The 24,392-nt window shown below is 51.0% G+C and overlaps 2 protein-coding genes across 4 annotated transcripts; both read left to right on the forward strand.

The window, feature by feature from the left end:
• Positions 1-10: 10 nt before the first annotated feature.
• HOGA1 (4-hydroxy-2-oxoglutarate aldolase 1) lies at positions 11-22,936 on the forward strand. Of its 3 annotated transcripts, XR_014796734.1 has the most exons (8): positions 266-598; positions 11,026-11,154; positions 11,357-11,484; positions 12,178-12,312; positions 12,535-12,631; positions 14,223-14,356; positions 22,015-22,293; positions 22,720-22,936. XR_014796734.1 is itself a non-coding variant. In XM_084903357.1 (7 exons), exons 1-7 carry the CDS (start codon positions 388-390, stop codon positions 22,162-22,164), a joined length of 984 nt encoding a protein of 327 aa, XP_084759483.1. In that variant the 5' UTR covers positions 11-387; the 3' UTR covers positions 22,165-22,936. The 3 variants fall into 3 exon arrangements, 2 of the variants coding, with proteins under 2 accessions (XP_084759483.1, XP_084759484.1); XM_084903357.1 differs by having other exon boundaries at positions 11-598; positions 22,015-22,936; XM_084903358.1 differs by having other exon boundaries at positions 263-598; positions 11,026-11,090; positions 11,287-11,484; positions 22,015-22,936.
• LOC311632213 (uncharacterized protein C10orf62) lies at positions 4,776-5,667 on the forward strand. Its single transcript, XM_084903359.1, has one exon. The coding sequence runs from the start codon at positions 4,904-4,906 to the stop codon at positions 5,540-5,542; it is 639 nt and encodes a 212-aa protein (XP_084759485.1). The 5' UTR covers positions 4,776-4,903; the 3' UTR covers positions 5,543-5,667.
• Positions 22,937-24,392: the final 1,456 nt, after the last annotated feature.

A 24,392-nucleotide genomic window follows, 5' to 3' on the forward strand; every position in this document is an offset into this window, starting at 1 on the left:
TCCGACCAACACGGAACTGCCAAGCAGAAGCTGGCAGGGCTCCTGGCTCTGAGCTGGAAACGGTGGGAGCAGGACTCAGGTCCCCTTAGAAACACCCTTTGTCCCGGGACCCCAGGAACCAGGCCTCCATCCGGCTGTGGCGTTCCTCCAGCTGCTCCCCAGGAGGAGGAGGAACCTCTCCCGTCCCTCCCACCCCCCCGCCCTGGGGCCCTATAGGCCTAGCCTTCGACCCTGGGGACACCCAGCCCAGCCTGCCCCAGGGCTGACGAGTCAGGGGCAGCCAATTTTTAACTAACACATTGATCATTAACAGGGGCCGGAAGGGGTCCAAACGCAGCCTCCCTTAGGGCCAGAGACTCGCTTGGCCTGCCTCAGGCTTCTGCGGAGATGCTGGGCCCCCGGGTCTGGTCCTCTGTGAGGCAGGGGCTGAGCAGGGGCTTGTCTAGGAGTGTGGGGGGACGGGCCCCCGGGGAGGGGAGGAAGGTGGACATCGCGGGCATCTATCCCCCTCTCACCACCCCCTTCACCGCCACCTCGGAGGTGGACTATGGGAAACTGGAGGAGAACCTGCAGAAACTGGGCGCCTTCCCCTTCAAAGGTGAGTGGGCCTGTCCGCTGTGGGGCGGGGGGAGATGGGACGGGCCTGGTCCCTTCGGCCTGAAGCCGCAGGGAGGCCCCCCCGGCCTGTCCAGCAGCTGGGGAGCAGTGCAGCATGGGGCTCATGTCACTACGGGAGAGGGTCTGACAGGTGCACGGGTCTGCAGTCAGGTGGCAGCTCTCTGCCGGCCTGAGACCCTGACCGAGTCTCTGCTGCCTCAGTTTCCACCGCTGTGCACCGCTAACACGCCATCTGAGCTCTCAGCGTTATCACGAGGCTCCGACGAGGTGTTAGGTGTGAAAGTCCTTGTTCACTGGCACTCTGCAGGTGTGAGGGCAGCCAGGTGTCCGGTGGCCGCCCGGCCAGCGGGCTCGGCCCCCGCCAAGCCCTGTTTGCGCTCTCTCTTCTGGGTAACGCCTCCCTTGGCCACATTGATTCCCGTTCTGGGTTCTCTGCCTCACTTCCCCTGTGCACGCGGGTCTCCCCTCTCTGAGGCCGGGGACCAGGTCGTATGAGTGCCACTCGACATACAACACGGCCACAAGCACAATGGATGGTGACAGACGTGGCAAAGTCCCTCTATCCTGCCCTGCCACCCTCATCCCTAACTCATGACAGGTCCCTGAGGCAGTCCTCTCTGGAGCCCCATTTCACAGATGGGAAGATGGGGCTCAGGATGACAGGGTCACCTGCCTAAAGTCACCTCCTAGTATGTGGCTGAGCTGGGATTTGAACCCAGGCTCCACTACTGCACAGCCATGCTGAGCTGCACTCCACTGCATTGCACTGCTTGCCGAGTTGCTAGGCAGAGTCTGGTCAGCACCGGCTTGAAACGGAGTGGCTCCGACTGAGGCTGTGGGAGGAGCAATTAAGAACATGGACGCTAGTTTCCAATCACAGCTCGGTCTGATTTGAAACTCGAGTAGTTATTACACTGTTCCCGACCAACGTAGCTGGGAGCCAGTCTCTCTGAACCTCAGCCCCCCACCTGACACGTGGGAGTGCTAGTGGCCATCTCATGGAACGGTCGGCGGAGAAATCGGAGAGGATGCAAGTGAAAGCAGGCTGCGGTGGCAGAGCGATGCATTGGAAGGGATTGAGCCCAGGGATCATGATCATTAAGAGGACAGCACGGGGATGAGGGCAGAGCTGCTTTGGGACATGACTGCTGGCCTGAGACCCCATCCGTCTCCATCTGAGGTGACTGATCCTTCCTCAGAGGACAATGAGTGCCCTGTGCACGCCTGCTTTGAGCTGTGACACGAACACTAAGTGAATTTCTGCTGGGACGCAGGTCCTGGGGGCCTGGCGGCCTGGGCGGAGGCCTGGTTCTCTTGAAGCAGAGTGAGAAGCGCCTTCCATCTCTCAGAGGAGAGAAGGCTCTGCTTCACCTCCCAGGTTCCAGGACGCCTTAGCACAGGAGGGTGGACTCCGCGTCTGATGTCTGCCTGCCACCCAGAGAATCACAGAGACCCCCAGGGTCTTTGAACCCCCCCACCCCCAACTCCTGCAGAGGGCAGGGCAGCGGCCGGGAATATAGGCTGCCGTGGACTTGGCTGGCATTAGTCCATCTCCCCTCAGCCCGCCCAGGAGCCAGATCCCACTTTCCCGCTCTCTGACCCCCAACACAAGATGGGGGAGGGGCAGTGGGCTGTGTGGAAAGAGCCCAGCACCTGGAGTTAGGAGACTGGGGAAGAATCCTGGTTCCACCAGTTAACAGCGACCGTGGGGAGTTTCCTCAGTTTAGAATGGGAATTGAGCCACCGGGTTCAAAGCGTTTCTCCCAAAGAGAAAGAGCTCAAAGAGCCCTGGCTGGTTTGGCTCAGCGGATAGAGCATCGGCCTGGGAACCAAAGGATCCCGGGTTCAATTCCGGTCAAGGGCAAATGCCTGGGTTGCTGGCTTGATCCCCAGTAGGGGGCATGCAGGAGGCAGCCGATCAATGATTCTTTCTCATCATTGATGTTTCTATCTTTCCTTCTCCCTTCCTCTCTGAAACACACACATATATTTATATATATAAAGAGCTCAAATAGGAGGCCCTAACACAAGGACCATAGAGCCACAGGGTCCTGTCACTGCTCCCAGGACACGGCCAGATGCCAGGAAGGGAGCAGTGGGCCACTTTCGCTGTGAAATCGCCGTGTCTCTTGCCTGATCCTGGCCCCACTTTGCAGCTCAACACTCAGGGGCAGGGGGAGAACCATCACAGTTCTCATTGCCAGGCCCCCCTGCACCATGAAGAAGGCCCCCCAAAGTGGGGAATTTATCTTGTTAAATCGGTGAACAGCTAGAGATTGTTCTGGAAACCATGGCCCGAAACCCTGTAGCTTTTTTTAAAAATAATTTTTTATTTTTCTATTACAGTTGGCGTACAAATTATATTAGTTGCAGGTGTTCAACTAGTGATTAAGCACTCACATAACTTACGAAGCGATCATCCCAATAAATCTAATACCATACATAGTTATTATACTACTAGAGGCCCGGTGCATGAAATTCATGAATGGGGCGGGGGGGGGGGGGGTGGTCACCTCAGCCCAGCCTGCACCCTCTTCAATCTGGGATCCCTCTCACAATCCAGGACCAGTGTCTTCTAACTGCTAACCTGCCTGTCTGTCTGACTGATTGCCCCTAACTGCCACCCTGCTGGCCTTGGTCACCCCCAATTGCCTCCCCCACTGGCCTGGTTGCCCTCAGCTGCCCCCACTCCTCTGCCAGCCTGGTTGCCCTACTTCCCCCCCTGCTGGCTTGGTCACCCACAACTGCCCCCCCCCCCGCCCCTGCACCTGGTTTCCCTACGCAGTTGGTTGTCCAGTTGTCCGTTCGGTTGTGATGGTTGCTTGGGCTTTTATCATTATAGATGATGGACTAGTGGAGCTCTTTATTTTTATGTTTTCATTGTTAATTTGTACTGCTTATTTGGATAAAGAGTATTCTTTTTAAATAAAAGTTATAACTAGAGACTAGAGGGTGGAGTTGTTGCTGAGAGGCCATTTGGTTCTGAACTCACTCTCACAAACAACCTCAGAGATGAACTTTGGATTGTTATTTCCCAACGAGGTCACTGGGCGACCACAGAGCCCCTCCAGCCGGACTGGGAGTCACCGTTCCCACAGACCTTCGGGCTCGTGTCTTCCTCCCTTAGGATGTGGACCAGCCGCGCTTTCTTGTGATGAGATAATTTTGGTTTATATGAAAGCCATTACTGCATTAAATAAAATATTTTGTTTAAAACATCACAATTTTTACAATCCTATTTTAACATTAGCTGCCTCTGGGGGGGAAAAATAGAGCAGCCCAGACCCGTTTCCACCCGAAGCCCTGGATACAATTTGGGATTGTGGGCCAGGCTGTCAGCTGTCTGTACTTTCGGAGAGCCTGGCAGGCTGGCCACCTGCTCACAGCCTGCACTGTGCCCTCTTACGGGGGTGGGATCGGGGTGGGGATAGATTCTGGGTTTGCAGGTGCATCACTAAGGCCAGATGTGGCAGCCCCAACCTGGAATGGCCCTGGGATCTGGGACCAGGTGACTTCTCTTGTCCTACCTGCTCTGCCTTCTCAGCCCTGCTGTCTTCCCTTCCCCATTTGTGACCTCACATTATTCTAGAATGAGCTCCTTGCTGGACCCCTTTTCCTTCTGGACCCTGCTCCATAACGGGGCTGGGGGCTGCAAATGGGGATAGAATGTTCTGGCAGCAGGTATGGGCTCTGGGTGGAGAGAGTTGCCGCCTCAGGTGGCCAGGAAGGGATGCCAGCCTAACCACGGGTGTCCTTCAACCACAAACAGCTTGCTCTAGAAGCCTCTGCCTGCTGGGAACCCCTGGATGGCAAGGGGGAGAAACCAAAGGCTGGGAGATAAGAAGGACTGAGTCGCAGAATGGGTCGCAAGCAGAAGACAGAAGGGACTCCGAGCGGGGGAAGTTGCCCTTCCACTGACCTTGGGGGTAGCCGTCAGGGTGGGAGACAGAGCCTGGCCTCAGACAATGCCTGCGGGGTAGACATGAGGGAGCTGTGGCCCTTCCCCTCCCCGCCCCCGCCCCCACCAAAGGACCTCATAATGGGGTTCATTGCTGAGGCGGGAGGGGTATCCTAGGAAGGGGTGCAGCGGTGGGCCTGCCTGCCAGACACCCATAGGGAGCCCGCCCTTTCAAGCATGAAACATACCATCTGGGCTCCCCCACTCCCAGTGCACTCTTAGCTCTGCTGCCTGGCTAGGGTCCTGGAGAACCTCTTGGAGATCATCCAGCAGCCATCATGCAAGGTGGTGCTGGGGACCGTCCTCTTACTCGGAGGTGGGAGCCTCATGATGTGGCTTCGGAGGAGGAGGAGGAGGAGGAAGCTATCCGCGGTGCCTCCACCAGAGGAGCACGAGCCACAGGAACGCCCCAAAGAGCAGAATGAGAACTGGATCAAATCTCACTTTAGCCGCCTTTCCGAAGAGAAGCTGGCCCCCGGCAGCAGCGTCCCCGCCCCCCAGCCTGACACCGTCAACCGAGAGGCCAACCCTGCCTCCAGGGAGCCCTTCCCCAACAAGCAGAAGGCGCCTGGGTACTCAGGGGTCAGAGAGACCCACAAGGAGTCCTCCACAGACGAGGCCACGTGGGCCGCCGTGGCTGCCACCACTAAGGAGCTTGACAACAAGGGTCGCCAGCTGGCCAACTCCATGTTGCAGCGTGCCATGGTGTACCGGAACTCCGGCCACTTGGAGGCCAAGGACATCAACCAAGAGGATCTGAAGGCCCTCCAGGAGATGGAGATCAAGCTGAAGGGCAACTTCCTCACACAGCGGGAGACCACCGTCGCTGGTATGAACCACACACACACCTTCCATGGCCATGGTCACCACGGCCACCAGGATCATCCAAGCCACCCAAACCACCACCAGAGCCACAGCCTGCCCACCCGCAGCCACCAGACCTATCACCCCTTCGAAGCCACCTAACCACGGATGGAGACGCCCCTTCCCCCCAACAAGGCTGGCTTACAATCACAGGCCTGTTTTCTCTCCTGCCGCACAGCCTCTGTGGCCCAGAGTGAGATGCTGTCATCCCAACCCCTTCTTCTTCAGGCCCCTAGAGGGGTCCCGGACCCCTTCAACTTCAGGGGTGGAATCTGCCACCGAGGATGGCCCCTCATGGAGGAAGAGCTGGAGGGAGCAAAGCAGCTGAAAAAGACTCAAACAGGTTCCTGCAGACTCACTGAGAGAAGACAGAAGAGGCAGACCCCAGGAGCAGCTGAGAGCCACACGGCTACCACATGCCTGAGCCAATAAAGCCTTGAACCCCCTCACTCTGAGTCTGGGGGCTCTGTGACCAGCGCCAGGGCTGGGCAGGAATTGGGGGGTGGGGGGTCCTTCTCCCACACCCCTTTTGGTGTGGGCTCTTTTGCTGAATTGATTTGGGAAACCATCAGTGGCTTCCCAGGTCTCAGGCTCTGGGGACGGGATATCTCCAGGGGCTTCCCACCCACCAGCCTGCTGTTGTCAGGGAAAGAGGAAGCAGCCATTGGGGGGAAGGAGGTGAGATAGACTTCCGGAAGAAGTAAGTGAGCGGGGTGGGCTGTAGCCCCTGTCCTCTTGGGGCCATCCTCAGCCGGTTGATGGCCTCTCCAGTCATGTGGCATCCTTGCTGCAGCCCTCCTGCCCACCTGCTCCCTGCGCCCTCAGGGATCCATGTAGTGCCTGCCCCCCACCTCCCAACACACCCTTAGGGCTACTGTGCTATATATTCTCTCTCCTGGTTTATATTAGCACTGGAGGCCTGGTGCATGAAATTCGTGCATGGGGGCGGCGGGGTGGGGGTGGGGGGTTCCCCTAAGCCCAGCCTGCACCCTCTCCAATCCTGGACCCCTCGGGGAATGTCCAACTGCCGGTTTAGATCCCTCTCCAGGGATCTAGGACCAGACCCAAACCCACAATCCAGGACCGCTGGCTCCTAATTGCTCACCTGCTTGCCTGCCTGATTGCCTCTAACTGCCCCCTGCCCCTGCTGGCTTAGTCACCCCTAACTACCCCTCCACCCCCCGCCAGCCTGGTTGTCCCCAACTTCCCTCCCTGCTGGCCTGGTCACCCCATGCAGCCTGCTGTTCAGTCGTTTGGTCATCCCTCACTAACCCCCCTGCGGGCCTGGTCGCCCCACTCAGCCTGTGTTAGGTCGTCCATCTGATTGTTTCGGTCATAACAGCCCCTGGCTTTTTATATATTAGGATTGCCGGAGCTGCTGCTGCTAGTACTACTACTGCTAACAGCTCCCTCTTTTTGAGGATTTGTTTGTTTTTAGTGTGTGCCACGTTCTGTGTTGTTAATGGCACAGACCCATGAGAAAGATATTACATTCTCTCCATTTTGCAGTGAGCATCTGAGGCCCAGAGGTGTGATTCACCTGAGGTGACCGAGGCTGTGATGTCACTGGGGTTAGAGCCCTGCTTCAGCTGACGCTGAAGCCCAGACCCAGACCCACTGCTCTGTTCTAAGGCCAGTCCTATGCCCACCGTCCCCAGATGAGTCCAGTGTTAGGAGACTTTGAATATTTTTGACATTACTAATAAGTGACTATATATATAATGAGACACATCAGGCCTGAAATTGCACATCTAGCCAAGTAGGCGGGGGGCGGGGGGGGGGGTGGTCCTGGGGCAGCAGTTCACAGACTTCAAAAGGCTTTATTGTACATTTTCTTCTTTGGGCCTTAGGACAGCCCTGTACGGTTAGAAGTGAAGTGATTTTATTGTCATCCATAGAAAGGAAATGGGACTCAGGCATGATGTGACTGGCTCAATAGCCAGAGGTGACTTGGGTCCAGTGCTTCCCTGACTCTACCACACTCCCTCTCCCAGCCTGGCCTTTCTTCTGTCTTGGGAGTTAGGACTGGGACAGATGCTCCCTTAAATGACACAAGGGAGAGGCCACTAGGAGTCTTAAAAAAATATCTATATAACTATATATCTATCTATATCTATATCTATATCTATATCTATATCTATATCTATATCTATATCTAAAGCATAATATGCTAATTAGACCAGACAGCCGAATTACCTTCCAGATGACCTTCTGGGTGAAGCCGGGGCTGAGAGGGCCGGGACACTTGCACAAATTTCTTGCATAGGGCCTCTAGTGTGTGTGTGTGTGTGTGTGTGTGTGTGTGTGTGTGTGTGTGTTTTAATTAATTTCAGAGACAAGGGGAAAGGGAAAGAGAGAAACTTCAGTGATGTCAGCTGCCTCCTACACACCCCTTACTGGAGATTGAGCCCACAATCCAGGTATGTGCCCTGACCAGGAATTGAACTGTGACCTCCTGGTTCATAGGTTGATGCTCAACCACTGAGCCATGCCAGGAGGCCACTAGGAGTCTTGAGCACAGGGTCCTCTTTTACCCTCAGAGTGGGTCTCTCTGACCACTGCTGTTGAGGCAGGTCCACCAGTGGGGCCCAGGGGCCTCTGGAACACACCGCCAGAATGAAGGGAGTCTTGGGAATGAGTGGCTATGGCTGAAGAAGTAGCTGCAGAAAGACCCCATGTTGGCCTCCTTCAAGGAGCGGGGGCAGGCACAGCTGGGGAGGGAGATATTCTTCCATGTAGAGGAAGTAGCAAAGACTTCATCGCTAAGTCTTTGATCTCTAAATCAGAGGGTGCTGGTCCAATCCTGACTGGACTGGAGCCTTCCTCCAGGGTTGGCAGCTCTACAAATGGGGATGGCCCCCTGGGAAAGCACGGCGCCTCATGTAGCAAGAGGCTCCTACCATCGGCTTCCAGCCTGAAGCGGAGGAATAGCTCCTAGGAAGCAATGCAACAGACGCCAAAAGGTATTTGCCTCAAGATGTTCCCTGTAACATTAGCAAGGCAAAAACCTGAAGAGAAGGAAGCCGCTCAGTGTCCAGTGAGCCGGCCTGGCACCTGGCAGAGTGGGATCCTACGGTGTCGTGAGGAGCATGGAAAGGTTTGTGGTGCAACTGCCTCCACATCACACTGTGTCCCTTGAAGAAGGGATGACTCACGGGAACACTCTCTCTTGGTCTCAGTGCCAGGAAACTCTGTGTTTCCCCAGGGCGGCCGCCTTGCTTTTATCTTGAGCTCCACATATCTGTCAGCTGACCGTGTTTCCCTTTTAGCTCTGACAGTCAGGAAGCTCCAAATCAAATTCATGACCCGTCGCTCACAAGCGTGTGGCAGGGGTTTGGAAATCAATATCATTCCTGGCTTTATTTTCTTTCCTTTTCCCCCAGACACTTGCACTTATTAATAATCCTGTATTTTACGCTGTGTCTGTCAACTACTGAAGAAAAATATTTTTGGAATGGAATGGGGTGGAGAGGAGAAAGTATTTTTTTTTTTAAAGGGAAGACATGATTTTAGTAACATTCCTTTCAGATTTAGCTGAATAGCAGCAATTCTGCTGGTCTCTCATGGATATAAAAGGGTTGATACCTTTAGCTGGTCATGTTAGAAACCATATCAGTGATGGATAAAATAGGAAAATGAAAAAGAAAAGAATGAGATGTCACTTTTCCCCTAGAAAATTGGCAAAAATTCGTGCTGACAACCCCATGTTGGCCTGGACGAGGCCTCACAGACTCTTCTTTAAGCTTATGGGTGTGACCTGGATAACCAGAGAGCATGGCACATGCAGGTGTGTAATTTGTTAATTACACACCTAAGTAAACTGTAGGGAATCCCTTAGACATGGGCACAGAAGACTTTACAGAAAATGTTTGCTTTAGCTGTGCTAGCAAAAGTAAGGAAACATTCTCAATGTCCAAAGGACCCTAGTCAGTTTGGCTCAGTGGATAGAGCGTCTCTCTGTCTCTGCTCCACCCTTCACTCTCTCTGAAACATCAATGGAAAATACGCTCAGGTGAGGATTAACAAAATATTAAAATTAAATTTGAAAATGTCCTCAGAGGGAGAATGGGATGTAAATTGTGGGCCCTAGCCAGGTAGCTCAGCTGGTAGGTAGCTCAGTTGGTTAGAGCATCATCCTGATATGCCAAGCTTGTGGGCTCCATTCCTGATCACATTCAAGAATCAATCAATGCATGCATAAGTGAAACAACAAATCGACGTCTTTCTTTCTTTCTCTCTCTCAAAATAATAATAATAATAAAAAAGTAAATTGTGGTCTAAGCTCACAATAGAATATTATATGACTAGAGGCCCGTTGCATGGGATTTGTGCACTGGTAGAGGGCGTGGCCTGCAGGGATTGCCTGCTGTGGAAGCACTGCTGTGGACCCGCCCTCTGAGTGGCTGCTCCTGATGTGGGAGTGCACTGACCACCAGGGGGCAGCTCCTGCATTGAGTGTCTGCCCTCTGGTGGTGAGTGCACATCAAAGTGACTGGTCAACCAGTTGTTCTGGTCGTTCTGCCATTCGGTCGCTGGGCTCTTATTCTATAGGATACTGAATGTGACTGAATCATAGCTACATGTCCTGCTACGGACACATGTTGGGCAAAAAAATGGCAAATTGCAGAAGATACAGATAAGTCTGACTTTATTCTATAAAGTTTAAAGTGTCAGAACCCATATTATATCTTATTTATGGTTCCACATATATGTCTGGAGGGTATAAAGACATGAATGGGGACAACAACACCTGAGCCAGGACAGCAAGAGGAGGAAGAGGAAGGTGACCAGGGGAGGGTTGCCATGGGTACTGAATACATATATGTGAATTGTGTTATCATCTATTCTTTGGGGTATGGCTGAAACAGTTTATTAAAACAAAGAAAAACGGGGTGAACACTGTTATTGCAGCTGTTTAAGATATTCTGGCTGCATCCGAACAGAGGTGGGAAGGCAATGTGTGAGAAGCTATGGTTTCCGGGAGGTAAGGAGCCTGGGCGAGCATAACAGCAATGTCCGTGCTGTTCCTAAGAGGATGGGAAGGTGTCTACTGATGGGATGCCTGCTATGCCCAGATTTCAAGATCCCCAAGGACCACCAGGGAGCTGAGTCCGATGCAAAAAACAAAAGAGCCTTTATTCAAACTCGAGTCTGGTCTCCCTGCCTCTACCGACGCAGCGGCAGAATGCAGAGTGCCCCGAACTCTGAAAGTGTGGTCTTTTTATAGGGTTTAGGGTTGGGTGGTGGGGTGATGCTCAGACCACTGAGTTGGCTGGTTCTGATTGGTGGGGTGAGGGCCAGGGTCCGGTTACACGGGGTTACTTCCCTCTGATTTCTATTGGCTGATATAAGGGTGGGTTGGGTAATTGATACATCGTGTACAAGATAGAAGACAGAGTACAAAATGGAGTCAATCCTACTCTGCCCTTGAAAGAAGGCCTACATGCTGGGAAGGGGCCATGAGACCGTATCTCAAGGCCTGGTCCGGTGTCAGCACTGATAACTCTATCTGGGGCACAGTCTACAGCCTCTCTGGAAACATGCTCCAACATTCTCACTCTCTAACAATGCCATCTTCCCCACAGGCTTTGTGGTCCAGGGCTCCAACGGCGAGTTCCCCTTCCTGACCAGCAGTGAGCGCCTGGAGGTGGTGAGCCGCGTGCGCCAGGCCATGCCCAAGGACAAGCTCCTGGTAGCTGGCTCTGGCTGCGAGTGTGAGGCCATAATGCCCTGGGCCCTGGGGGCCCCCGGGGGTGGGCAGCCAGGCTCCCCGGCCCAGGGGCTGGCCTCCGTCTACGTGCTTGTCTCTCCTGCACCCCCTTGCTTGCCCCCGGGTCCCAGCCCAGCCCTCTTCCTCCTCCCCCTCCCACCTGGCATGGCCCACAGGGAAGACCCCCCCGCTCTTTCCTCCCGCAGCCACGCAGGCCACGGTGGAGATGACGGTGAGCATGGCCCAGGCCGGGGCTGACGTCGCCATGGTGCTGACTCCTTGCTACTATCGCGGCCGCATGAGCAGCGCGGCCCTCATTCACCACTACACCAAGGTGGGCATGAGGGGTGGGCATGGGGTGGGAGCTGGGACCGAGAGGAAGTGGAATGAGGGGGGCATACTGCCTGGGAAGAGGAGACTGAGAAGCTGGGAACAGAGTGGCGAGCCTACGTCCCAAGAACGGCAGCTCTGGGGAGGGGAGAAAGGCCACCGCGTGCCCGCTGTGTGACCGCCCTCACCACGCTGTCTCTGCTTCCTTCCTTCTCAAGTAGGAGGCATAAAGGGACTTCTTTTTAAAAAATATATATTTTATTGATTTTTCACAGAGAGGAAGAGAGAGGGATAGAGAGTTAGAAACGTCGATGATAGAGAGACATCGATCAGATGCCTCTTGCACACCCCCTCCTGGGGATGTGCCCGCAACCAAGGTACATGCCCTTGACCGGAATCGAACCCAGGACCCTTCAGTCAGCAGGCCAACGCTCTATCCACTGAGCCAAACCGGTTTCGGCTAAAGGGACTTCTTTATAGTTGTTGTGAAGACTAAATTATATCAAACATAAAGCACGGGGACGGTGCTTGGCACGTAGAGAGCACTCACTAATGAATATACCCACTGTTCCTGCTTTCAAGCAGGGCCTGTGGCACTGTGACTTCCGGCCCAGGAGGTGGGCCTGTCCAGGGTGCCCAGGCCCGGACCTGTGGGGCCTGGGCAGCTGCCCTCTCCCCTCTTCTGTGTGCCCCTCAGGTCGCTGACCTCTCTCCAGTTCCTGTGGTGCTGTACAATGTCCCGGCCAACACGGGCCTCGACCTGCCTGTGGACGCGGTGGTCACGCTCTCCCAGCACCCGAACATCATCGGCATCAAGGACAGCGGTGGTGACGTGAGTGGCAGCAGCTGCTGGCTGGGGGCACCGTCCACTTCTCTTCTGCTACCATCTTCAGGGCAGTTCTGGGACCTGCTTCCGTTTGGGTCCTCTCTGTCCTGTGGGATCTTGGGAGTGGGCAGGTGGAGGGGAGGCTCTCATTGGCCCACCCTGGCCCAGCCCCCACACAGGCTAGCCTGGGGCACCGGGCTCCACTCACAGCGGGCCTTGCCGTTGCAGGTGACCAGAATCGGGCTGATGATTCACAAGACCAGGAGGCAGGATTTCCAGGTGTTGGCCGGATCGGCTGGCTTCCTGCTGGCCAGCTACGCCGTGGGTAGGCCTCCCGCTGCTCTCACACTGTGAGGGTGGCCCAGACATAGCCAGGAAACTGGGGTCTGCTGGAAGAGACCATGAGTGCCAGGACTGGGTCTGCAGAGGGCCTCTGCCAGCTTGCTCGCTCTGTAACCTCAGAAGCTTAGCACGCTGCTTGCTTGTCTGGACACTGGGTGCTTGTGAGTGACCTTGTTGTGCGGAGGAGGAGGGTGGCCGGGTATAAACCCTGGCCTGTCGTTGGAATGCTTGCAATGCTCTAAGTCCCAAGCTCCATGCTTAGGTGGTAAGCTTAGCTCCCGGAATCTCACAGAGGCCCGGAGCCTCCCTCCCCTGGAATCCGGAGTTGACTTTGCTCTTTCTCTGCTTCCGGCCTAGAACGAATGGTCAGACCTGCAGGGTCGGGCAGGGATCTTCAGCTGCCTGATCAGAGTCTATCCCAGTCCAGGACCCTGGGAATGTCACCATTAGACCGACTGTTCTTGTCTGTCTAGGGTCAAGGTCCTTGGGTTTTGAGCCGGAGAAGGGTGCCGGATGGGGGCGGGGCCCTTTGCTCCTTCAGCTGACGCAGATTTAATTACTTTTTCAAAGCTCCCGGGTCCTGTTCTTCCTGGTTTGTGCAGACTTTGGCTCACTAGGTCCTTGCACACCCCTCTCTGCGTCTTTAAAGCACAGGGGAAGAAGGCGACTCCGTTACGCCTTGTTCCGGAGGACGGGGTAGATGGAAAAGGATCTGGAGGCCCGGGTCTGAGCTGGAATCTCAGCTCTGCTGTTGACTCACTGAGTGTCTGTCAGTGGGCGAGGTACTCGGCCTCGCTGGGTTTGAGTTTCTACTCTGAGAGGCAGAGAGCACTGGCTGCCATAGTGCTTGGCACATAAGAGGGATTACATAAATGGCAGCTATATAAACCTATTGGCATTGCCTACTCTCTCTCCAGGATCCAAGCCCCTCTGCTTAGGTGCACTCCTAATTAGCCTTCACGCCACAGGCACAGGCTGGCGGGAGGGAGAGGGCCTCCGCGATTGCAGCCAGCCCCTTTTCCTTGCCTCGAGGAGAACCAAGAGGACCAGAGGGTCTATGGCTTGTCCAGCTTTCTGCAGCCAATGGGAGGAAATGCCCGGTGACCCGTGTCCAGAGCACTCTCCGCTCCCCCCCCCCACCTCCCACCCCTGTTCCAAGCTGAATTCAGGATGGGGTGGGGGTGGGGGCGGGGATAAGATTTCAGAAGAGCCAAGACTTCCCATTCCCCTCACCCCCTGTGGGTCAGGGGGCCAGTAGAGGAGTGTGGAGGTGCCAACTGGCAGATGGAACTTTACTTTTTTTTGTGGGTGGGGGGAACGGTGCAGGGAAGGAAGTGCCCTTGAGTTAGCCTTCAATCCCTGTTCCCTGACCCTCTGCTTGGGGGTTCTACTTCGCTGACTATGCCGGCAGGTTTTCTCTGTGCTCTGTGGACTCACGGAGCGGGCCTTGGACATGGCCAACCGGTGGCCTAGAAACCCACATGCTAGCTTCTAACAGAGAGGTTCTGGGCCAGGGTTGGGAATTCTCTGTGAGAAGAAGCTCTGGCTGATGTTCTGCATCCTTCTCTGGGCAGGGGCTGTGGGGGGCATCTGTGCCCTGGCCAACGTCCTGGGGGCCCAGGTGTGCCAGCTGGAGCGACTCTGCCTCACGGGGCAGTGGGAAGACGCCCAGAAGCTACAGCTCCGCCTCATTGAGCCCAACATTGCGGTGAGCCCCCAGCCAATGGCAGTCGAGGGGTGGTGGGCGGGGGTGGGGGAGTGGGGGGGTGGTTCTGTGTCCTCCTTATAATAGCAGGATGCATGCAAGGTAGGCCCAAGGGTCCCCACTCGATCTCTTCCCTCTCAGAAAGTCCTTTTAGAAAACACCCCAGTGTGGGGACTCTTGTGCTTCCCTCAAAATCTTGACTTCTGACAAAGTTGAGCCCTAACTTTAGTGAGCATTAGCATTCGTTTAGGCATCTAGTTAAAACTATAATCCTTCAGGCTCACGGATTAAGGCATGGAGGTAAGCATCCTGAGGGATTGTGACACAAGCTGTCCTGGGACCTGACTTAAATGCACTGCCTAGAGAAAGGGTCCGAGGGCCTATATAAAGGGCCAGGTCCTGACAGAATGATGGAGAGTGGTAACAGAGACGTTGGAACGCTGGAGGTATTTAGAGTTCTGTCTTCAAATAATCTGTTCTGCAGTCAGACCGTGTACCCCAGTTCTGAGCTGGGCAAGTCGAGAAGAGCCAAGAGAGAAAGCCTGTCAATGCCAGACAGTGCTGTGCAGAGTCCGAGGCAAAAAGAAAAATGTGTGTCCCTATAGGTAGGTAGGTAGATAGATAGATCGATACCCGTGTTTCCCCAAAAATAAGACATCCTCCGAAAATAAGACCTAGCATATGGAAAGATAAGACATCCCTTGACAATAAGACCTAGCGCAACTTTGGGAGAAAAAATTAATATAAGACACTGTCTTATTTTGGGGGAAACAGGGTAGATAGATAGATAGGTAGATAATAGATTTCAGAGATAGGAGGGGAGAGGGAATATCAACGATGAGAGGGAATCATTGATCGGCTGCCTCATGCACATCCCCTACTGGGGATTGAGCCTAAAACCCAGGCCCCTAACTGGGAATTGAACCATGACCTCCTGGTTCATGGGCCCATGCTCAACCACGGAGCCACACCAGCTGGGCTTTATGCCTGTTTTAGCTTAAACTTATAATACAGGAACCACTACCTGTTTTCCCCGTAGGAACACTGTCACAACCAGGATTTTGATACTGATATAGTCAAGATATAGAATATTTCCTTCACGACAAAGATCCCTCACGTTCCACTTTTAGAACCACACATACTGCCCTCCTGCCCCTACCCTCTCTGTAACCTATGGAAGCCACAGATATGTTTACCAATTTTTAAATTTTTCCAGTTCAAGACTGTTATATAAATGAAATAGTCTAGTCCACAACCTTTTGAGATAGGCTTTTCCGCTCGGAATCTTTTTCTGGAGATTCGTCCAGATGTTGCACATATCGATAAGACTGTTCCTTTTTCTTGCTGAGTAATATTTCATGATACGGCCACACCACAACTTGTTTAACCATTCACTGTTGAATGACAGCTTGGTGTTTCCAGTTTGAGCTATTCAAAGCTTCTATGAACATGCATGTACGTGTCTTTGTGTGACCGTAAGTTTTCATTTCCCTAGGATAAATACATAATAGCTGAGTGATAGGATGGCTGGATGTTTAATTTTTATTTTAAGAAATGGCCACACTGTTTTCCAGAGTGGCGTGCCATTTTACATTTATATCGGTATAAGTGTATGAGTGATCCAATCTCTGCATCCTCATCAGAATGTGATCTTATGTCTTTTATTTTAGCCATTCTCATAGGTATGTGGTGATATTTCATTGTGGTTTTAGCTTGCCTGTCTCAATGGCTGACTATAGAACATCTTTCCATGTATCTATTTACCATCTGGATATGCTTTTAGAAGAAATGTCAGTTTATGTTGCTTGACCATTTTCTAGTTGTATTATTTGGTTTTTGCCTGTTGATTTTGGAATTTTATTATATATCCTAGATACTAATCCTTTTTGAAATTTGTGATTTGCAAATATTTTCTCCCAGTATGTAGCTTGTCTTGTCATTCTCTTTAAATGTCTTTTTTTTAAAAAATATATTTTGATTTTTCACAGAGAGGAAGAGAGAGGGAGAGTTAGAAACCTCGATGAGAGAGAATCATCAATCAGCTGCCTCTTGCACACCCCCTACTGGGGATGTGCCTACAACCAAGGTACATGCCCTTGACCGGAATCGAACCCGGGACCTTTCAGTCCGTAGGCTGACTCTCTATCCACTGAGCCAAACCTGTTTTGGCTCTTTAAATGTCTTTTGAAGAGCAAACATTTTTTTATTTTGATAATGTCCAGTCTATTAATACTTTCTTTTATGGTTAGCTTTTGATATCCAGTCTAAGAGAGCTATTTGCCTACCACCAAATTGTGAAGATTTTCTATTTTTTCCTAAAATTGTATAACTTTACATTTTATAAGTTTGTGACAATTTTGAGTGGATTTTGTGTGAAGTGGGAGACTTAGATTGAGGTTCTCTTTTTGCTTATGGATATTCACTTGTGGCAGCAGCGTTTGTTGAAAAGGTGATTTCCTCCATTGAGTCACTGGGACCTTTGTCAGACATCAGGTGGGTGTGTTTGTGTGGGTCTATTTCTAGATTCTCTATTCTTTCTGTTGATCGATCCCTCTGCAATAAGAGGTAGCCTTTATTATTGTAGTATATCATAAATCTTAAAATCAGGCAGACTGATTCTCCCCATTTCATTTTTCAACAGTTTTAGGTTGAATTCCTTTGCCTTTCCATAGAAATTTTAGAATAATCTTGTCTATATCTACAAATACTCTTGCTGGGATTTTGATAGGAGCCTGTATACCAATTTGGTACAATTGACATTTTTACTATGCTTTCTCCAAAACTTTGAATGTGATATGTCTATCTGTGTAGATTCCCTTTGATTTATTTCATCAGCATTTTGTAATTTTTGGCAAACAAATCCTATACAAGTTTTGAGAGATTTACACCCAAGTGACTTACATTTTTTGAATGATTATAAATGGTTCTGTATTTGTTGTTGTTGTTAATCTTCACCTGAGGAACTATTTGCCTACTACCAAATTGTGATTTTCTCCTATTTTTCCCCCTAAAATTGTATTGTTTTACACTTTTTCCATTGCTTTTTAGAGAAATTGGAAGGAAAGGGGTATGTGTGTGTGTGGAAGAGAGAGGGAGAGAGAGAGAGAGAGAGAGAGAGAGAGAGAGAGAGAGAGAGAGAGAGAGAGAGAGAAACATCATTGTGTGAGAGCCACATCAATTGATTGCCTCCTATATGCATGCCGACCAGGACCAGGAGATCAAACCTGCAACCCAGATATGTGCCCTTGACCAGGAATCAAACCCCAGAACCTTTGGGTACACAGGCCAATGCTTAAATCACTGAGCCACAACAGCTAGGGTTGGTATTATATTTTTAATTTTACTATTCATATGTTCATTGTTAGCATATAGAAACACCATTGAGCCAAAACCAGTTTGGCTCAGTGGATAGAGCGTCTGCCTGGGGCCTGAAGGGTCCCAGGTTCGATTCTGATCAAGGGCATATACCTTGGTTGCGGGCACATCCCCAGTGAGGGGTGTGCAAGAGGCAGCTGATCGATGATCGATGTTTCTAACTCTCTATCCCTCTCTTTTCCTCTCTGTAAAAAAATCAGTAAAATAAAAAATAAAATAAAATAAACCCACAATTGATATTTATATGTTTATCTTGTATCTTATGACTTTGGCTGAACTCACTTATTAGTTCTAGGACTTTTTTCCATAGATTCCTTGGGATTTTCTATACAGATAATCATATCATCTGCAAATAGGGGAAGTTTTATTTCTTCCTTCCAAGCTGTGTAACTTTTAGTTCCTTCTTGCCCTATTGCACTGACAAGAACTTCCTGCACCATGCTGAATAAGAGTTGTGACTGTGGACAACCTTGCCTTGTTCCTGATCTTATGGGAAAACATTCAGCCTTCCGCCATTAAGTAGAATGTTAGTTGTAGGTTTCTATAGATGTTCCTTACCAAGGTGAGAAAGTTTTCCCCCTTTTCTAGTTTTCAGAGAATTTTAAAAATCATTAATGGGTGTTGAATTTTGTCAAATGTTTTTCAACATTGATTGATATGGTCATGTGATTTTTTTTTATCCTGTTAGTATGTATTCTATTAATAATTTTCAAATATCAAGCCAGACTTGCATCCCTAGAATAGACCCTACATAGTCATGATGTATAACTCTTTTTACATATTGCTAAATTTCATTTGCTAATATTTTATTAAGGATTTTTCTGCGTCTATTTATGGGGGATATTGTAGTTTTCTTTTCTCTCTCTCTCACTCTCTCTCTCTGTCTGACTTGGTATTAGGATAAAAATATGGTAGCTTCCTAAATCAATTGGAAAGCATTTTTTTCTCTTCAGTTTTCTGGAAGAGACTCTATATAGAATTAATATACAATCTTTTTTACACGGTTTTTGGAATCCTCCAGTGATACCATCTAGGCCTGGAGATGCTTTTGCGGGAGTTTTACATTTTTTTCAGCTCTGCACCAGCTCTGCTCTCGGCTTTTGCTGATCCCAACTGGGCTGGGAAGGTGGGAGTGCCGCCTACTGCTCCCATGTGGCCTCCACTGGCACCACGAGTGTGTCTGTGGGTGGTGGCCTCCTACGGGTGGACAGTGGTGAAGCTTGTGACTCCTCACTAGGCCTCTTCTGAGACCGTCCTTTGGATGGGGAGGGAGACTCCTGCTGAGTTGGGGGTAGAAGATCTGGTTCCCTATTTAGCCTTGCTGGCCTGTGTAAGGGTGGGGCCCACAGTTTTTTGTTGGTTTTTATGGGGGTTAGCCTGGAATAGAGTGGTTATTGTCTAAATGTTTTCCATCTTGCTAGTCTGCTCCTTTCCTGGTCCTTGGCTGTGGAGAATGGCCTTTTGTTGGTTTTTTTTTTGTCTTTGCCCATGGGCATTTCAGGGCTGCTGGCACCTTCAACTCTAAGTCTGGGCCAGTTAGCCCACCAGTGTGTTGTTCCCAGTTGGTCTTCCTTCTTTCTACCTTCCGACTCCTTTTGATGCTTGTTTTTATATAATGTCTAGGGACTCCTTTTTCATTGTATTTATTGGGAAGCATCGGAAAAAGTACATCTATTCTATCTTTCTTGGGAGTAGAAGCTTTAGCTAGTTTTCTGCATGGTGATTTTTTTTTTACTCCCCCATAACATTAAAAGTATTGAAAAAAAATTTTAAGTAGGAATATTAACGCTCACGGCATTCTTTTAGTTTTAAATATTTTATCAATACCAAAAACATAATTTGTTATAATTTTACATCCCTGGCTTAAATGGAAGCAAACTTATCAAAACAATTTCCCCCCAAATCTACTTCAAGAAAATATTACCCATTAAAAAAAAAAAAATTACACAGAACAGCCCTGGCTGGTTCTGCTCAATGGTTAGAGAGTTGGCCTGTTCACTGCTTCACTCACGTTTACTTTGCCTCAGGCTATGATATGGCAGGGCATAGTTCTGTTGGATCCTGTCTTTACTTAAAACTTTGATACTTTACTCATTATGGATTTTTTTTTTGCATTGATTTTGAATTTTTTTATTTTATATTATTTTTTAAAAATATATTTTATTGATTTTTTACAGAGAGGAAGAGAGAGAGCCAGAGAGTTAGAAACATCGATGAGAGAGAATCATCGATCAGCTGCCTCTTGCACACCCCCTACTGGGGATGTGCCCACAACCAAGGTATATGCCCTTGACCAGAATGGAACCTGGGAACCTTCAGTCCACAGGCCGATGCTCTATCCACTGAGCCACACTGGTTTCGGCTTGAATTTTATTTTTAATTGCATGAACTACTTACCCTGATGACTGAGCTTTTTGGTGCCCCTTTATGTCTTGCCTCTAAGTCAGCAGTCCCAGACTGAGTGAGGCAATGTTTTCTGTTTGGGTAAAGTGGTGGGCAGCCGCCAGATTTTGCTCACAGTCTTATGTCTTCACCTCAAAGGGGCAGATTAACTCAGAGTGGGAGAAAGGACAGCTGAGGAGGCAGGCATACGTCTCCCTGGCTGTGAAGGTTCTCCTGGGATGGGACGCTCTGTCAATAGGAAGTAAGAGCTGCGGAAATGAGGGCCTCTCAGCTGAGCCCCACCCAGGGCATGGGCTGTACTGGACATACGGGGCTTTCCACTGAGGTGGGACCTCTGCTGTCCTGCTCCCATCCACCTGCAAGAGGGGAGGTCCCAGAACCTTCCACCACTAGGACAGGAAGAGGACAAGCTTCTCGGGCTTTGGAGGGGGTCTGGCCTCGCAGTGGCATTTTTCTCATTCAATTCTTCTGACGTGAGGTAGGTTGTTGCTATCACATCATTTTATAAATGAAGCCGCTTGGGCTGCCCCGTGGGAAGAGAGGATGCCTGCTGCCATCCAAAGCTAGGCATGCCATCCTGTCTTACCCTCCGGGATCCCTCCTCTGCCAGCGCTGGGCACACACTCAGGAATTCCTGGAACACCTTTCTGCTGCCTGGGCTGTAGGCTCAGCCACCCCAAGAGCAGCTTGATGTCACCTCACTTCCCTGCCCTGCTCGAACACAATGTCCTTCCTTAGCCTTCACACCCAGCCAGCCTCCTGCCCCGGCTATATTTAGGACTTTCCGCTGTCTGCACACCAAAGCATTCAAACCTTTCTCACGGTCTGAAGAGGGCCAAATCAGAGATCTTCGGCACCTCTGGTGGGAGAAAGCTTCTCTCTAGGGTCCACGAGTCTCTGGTATTTCTTGTGTCCACACTCTCTCCCCTGCTCAGGTTTGGGGTGAAATGCCCGGGTTACGAGAACCCCACGGCTGGCTGGGGCCAGGCCTGGAAGAGGCTTGCTAACGCCTACTGGCCTCTAGTGGTGAATAGTGAATAGTCAACCTTTCATCGGGCTGCCAACCTTTTTACCCCAAACAACTTTCTTTTTTTACTCGTCCTGAAGCCCATACTTCTAAGGTTTTTTTTCTTTTCTTATTTCCAAATAAAACTTTATTAAGTGATGATTACTTTCCTAGTTTTTAGTGAATCAAAGATTCATCTAACACTTCTGATCAGCATGAAATAACCAGTTGCTACGCTAAAAGCACAGAAACCCGATGCATCATTTTCTGTAAAACTCCATGTGCGGTTTTAAACCGACAAAAATCTTAGGTCCCTCATGGCAATAGAAACGATTTTAGAGATCATGCCCTGCCCTCTCATTTTTTAGACAAGAGAACTAGCTCAGAGCTACTAAGTTAAAGATCTAAGGTTATACAATGAAAGGTCTTTGGACAAAGATCCGTTGTTTTCCGGTGAGAGCATTCAGAGTTGGGTCAGGGAGGAGCCTGCTGCAGGGCCAGTAGAGGTTTGGGCTGCGCCTGACTCCCTAGGCCCGCTGTGCCCTGGGTCAGGGTCCAGGACCTCTGCTGTGGACCGCTCATAGTCTAGCGCCCAGGCCCACAGCATTGCTGCGTTCTCTCCTCCCCATCGGGTGGATTTTTCTCCTAAATCCAAGGGAGGCGTCTCCCTGTCTTCAGTTGAGGTTTTGGCTTTGTGTTCTCTGCTGCCGGCCTGTCGTCTGGTCTCTCCGTCTGGATTCCCAATCCACCCTGGGTATCACAGATTGGATGGAGGGGAAGGGTAAAAACCCCAACTTTCGAAGAGTGACACGGGTCCGGGTCCGGGGTGTATCGTGTAGAACCCCCCCAGTCTCTCCTAACAGGCCCTCCTTCTCAGGTGACCCGGCGCTTCGGGATCCCAGGGCTGAAGAAAGCCATGGACTGGCTCGGCTACTACGGAGGCCCCTGCCGGGCCCCCTTGCAGGAGCTGAGCCCAGAGGAGGAGGAGGAGCTGCGCCTGGATTTCACCAACAACGGCTGGCTCTGAGGGCAGAGAGGAGGCAGGCGGGAGCCCATGTCAGCTCCTGGCTTGCACTCGCAGCCCAAAGAGAAGCACGGGGACCAGAGGGTTCATGGCTCCTTTTCCTACTTCAGTCCTTCGGGTGCCTCTTACCAGGTGCTATGCACGCTCACTTCCTATTCTCACAGCCCCACCACTTCTTGAATTTGCATCCTAAACGCTGGGTCTCTGGACACCTACGGTCTGGGCAGGAGCCATTGCTTGCTGGGCTCTCCACCGTGGTTTCCTGTGCCCCCAAGACACGGGAGCCGGGAGCCAGCTCAGAGGGGAAGCGTAGGGCAGCTGGGCACAGGAGGGCTACGTGTCTGAGGAAGGACGGCTTAGACTTGGAGACACGCACCTGACTGTAGCGCATGCAGGGGAAGCCAGGGCTACGCTAACAGCCCCAGTGCTGACTCTTCCCAGGGGACCTGATCAGAAAAATGTCACTTGCCTTTGAAAGCCCTCCCACCACAGGATGCATGCCAGCCACCGCGCCCTTTCCACAGTCCGTTTTGATTCATCTCGTATTCTCGTCTCTAGCTTTGTTCTCAGCTGTCAAGTGCACAGAGAGCAGCCCAGAATTGGTAAACAAGGAACCTAGTGGGGAAGCGTTACATCTGGAGGACTATTGTCGTCATCACAGGTCTGAACCATCAGGGAGGGGGCTTGGCCTGAGGGCAGGACCATCCTCTAGGCACTCTGCTTTTATTGTTAAAAATCATTACTCTGTTACTGTAATAAAGTGTAATACTTTAAACTGGTGTGGCGATATAGAGGTGGATACCGCACTGCTATGAAGCCCTTAGGTTTCCTGCCCAGATATTGAGAACCTACCTAGAGGCGATTTAACTCTCCAGGTCTGCTTTTTCCAGCTCTGAGAAAATGCTAAGCAAACACAGGCGTTACATTAGTGACAACCTAGGGTAAGGCTTATTGCAGTTTTTTAATATATATATATCTTATTGATTTTTTACAGAGAGGAAGAGAGAGGGATAGAGAGTTAGAAACATCGATGCGAGAGAATCATCAATCAGCTGCCTCTTGCACGCCCCCCCCCCCCCCCAATTGGGGATGTGCCCGCAACCAAGGTACATGCCCTTGACCAGAATCGAACCTGGGACCCTTCAGTCCGCTGGCAGACGCTCTATCCACTGAGCCAAACCGGTTTCGGCTTATTGCAGTTTTAAATGGGAGAGGTAAAAAAGGTTCAGCTGACATATTTAGGGACAGTTAGCACATTAAGCGGAAAGGCTGCTTTCTCCAAAACGTTTAACCTTCCTCATGATATCTGACAAGAGGCAGAAAACCTAATATGATTTTTTTTTAATTACTCTGGTTGAAAAAAAAATAGATAAATGGATTTCTTGCTTAGGGCATAGGCCAGAAGAGAATATAAACAATATCACTTTTCAACTAAAACTGGGCATCTGACTGGCACTGAAGCTTGGCGCTTAGCATCTGGACTCTTCTCACAGACAGCTTCTAGGAGATCTGAGCTCAGAGGAGAAGCAGGTTCAGGGAAGGACCACAGAGGCAGGGCTAGGGGTGCAGGCGTTTGCCTCCTCAGCCGTCCTGGTGACGTGCTCGGCCCCTGGGCTTACACAGCCGGGGCTGAAGTTCTGGAATCTGCCCCTTGGTGTCTATAGGGCCTTTGGAAACTACTTCCCTGCCCTGAGCTTCCTCTGCAGCATGGGGATCATGGAGCATCTTTCTCCCAGGACGGTGAGAGCAGGCTGTAAAAGGGTCGGGGTGGCAGGGAGTGTGTGGAGAAGGGGAAACCTAGGCAGGAGTGACTCGCCCAAGGTAACCAACCAGCCGGTGTGACAGCAACTCGTCTCAGGACGTGGGTACCAACGCTCAGGGAGAGGGGAGCATAGGAGAAGGTGCTTTGGAATCAGAAAGACCTGAAAACAGCCGAAACCACTTTGGCTAAGTGGATGGAGCGTCGGCCTGCGGACTGAAGGGTCCCAGGTTCGATTCCTGTCAGGGGCATGTGCCTTGGTTGCAGGCACATCCCCTGTAGGGGGTGTGCAGGAGGCAGCTGGTTGATGTCTCTCTCTCAATATTTCTGGCTCTCTCTCTCCCTTCCTCTCTGTGAAAAAGCAGTAAAATATATTTAAAAAAAAAAAAAAAAAAAAAAAAAGATCTGGAAACAGACCCACTCAGCTCTGCCACTAGTTTGGACAACCTGAGCCTGATTTTTTAAAAATTAT

This window comes from Pipistrellus hanaki (assembly GCF_964339955.1).
Source record: "Pipistrellus hanaki genome assembly, chromosome: 14".
Classification (NCBI taxonomy): domain Eukaryota; kingdom Metazoa; phylum Chordata; class Mammalia; order Chiroptera; family Vespertilionidae; genus Pipistrellus; species Pipistrellus hanaki.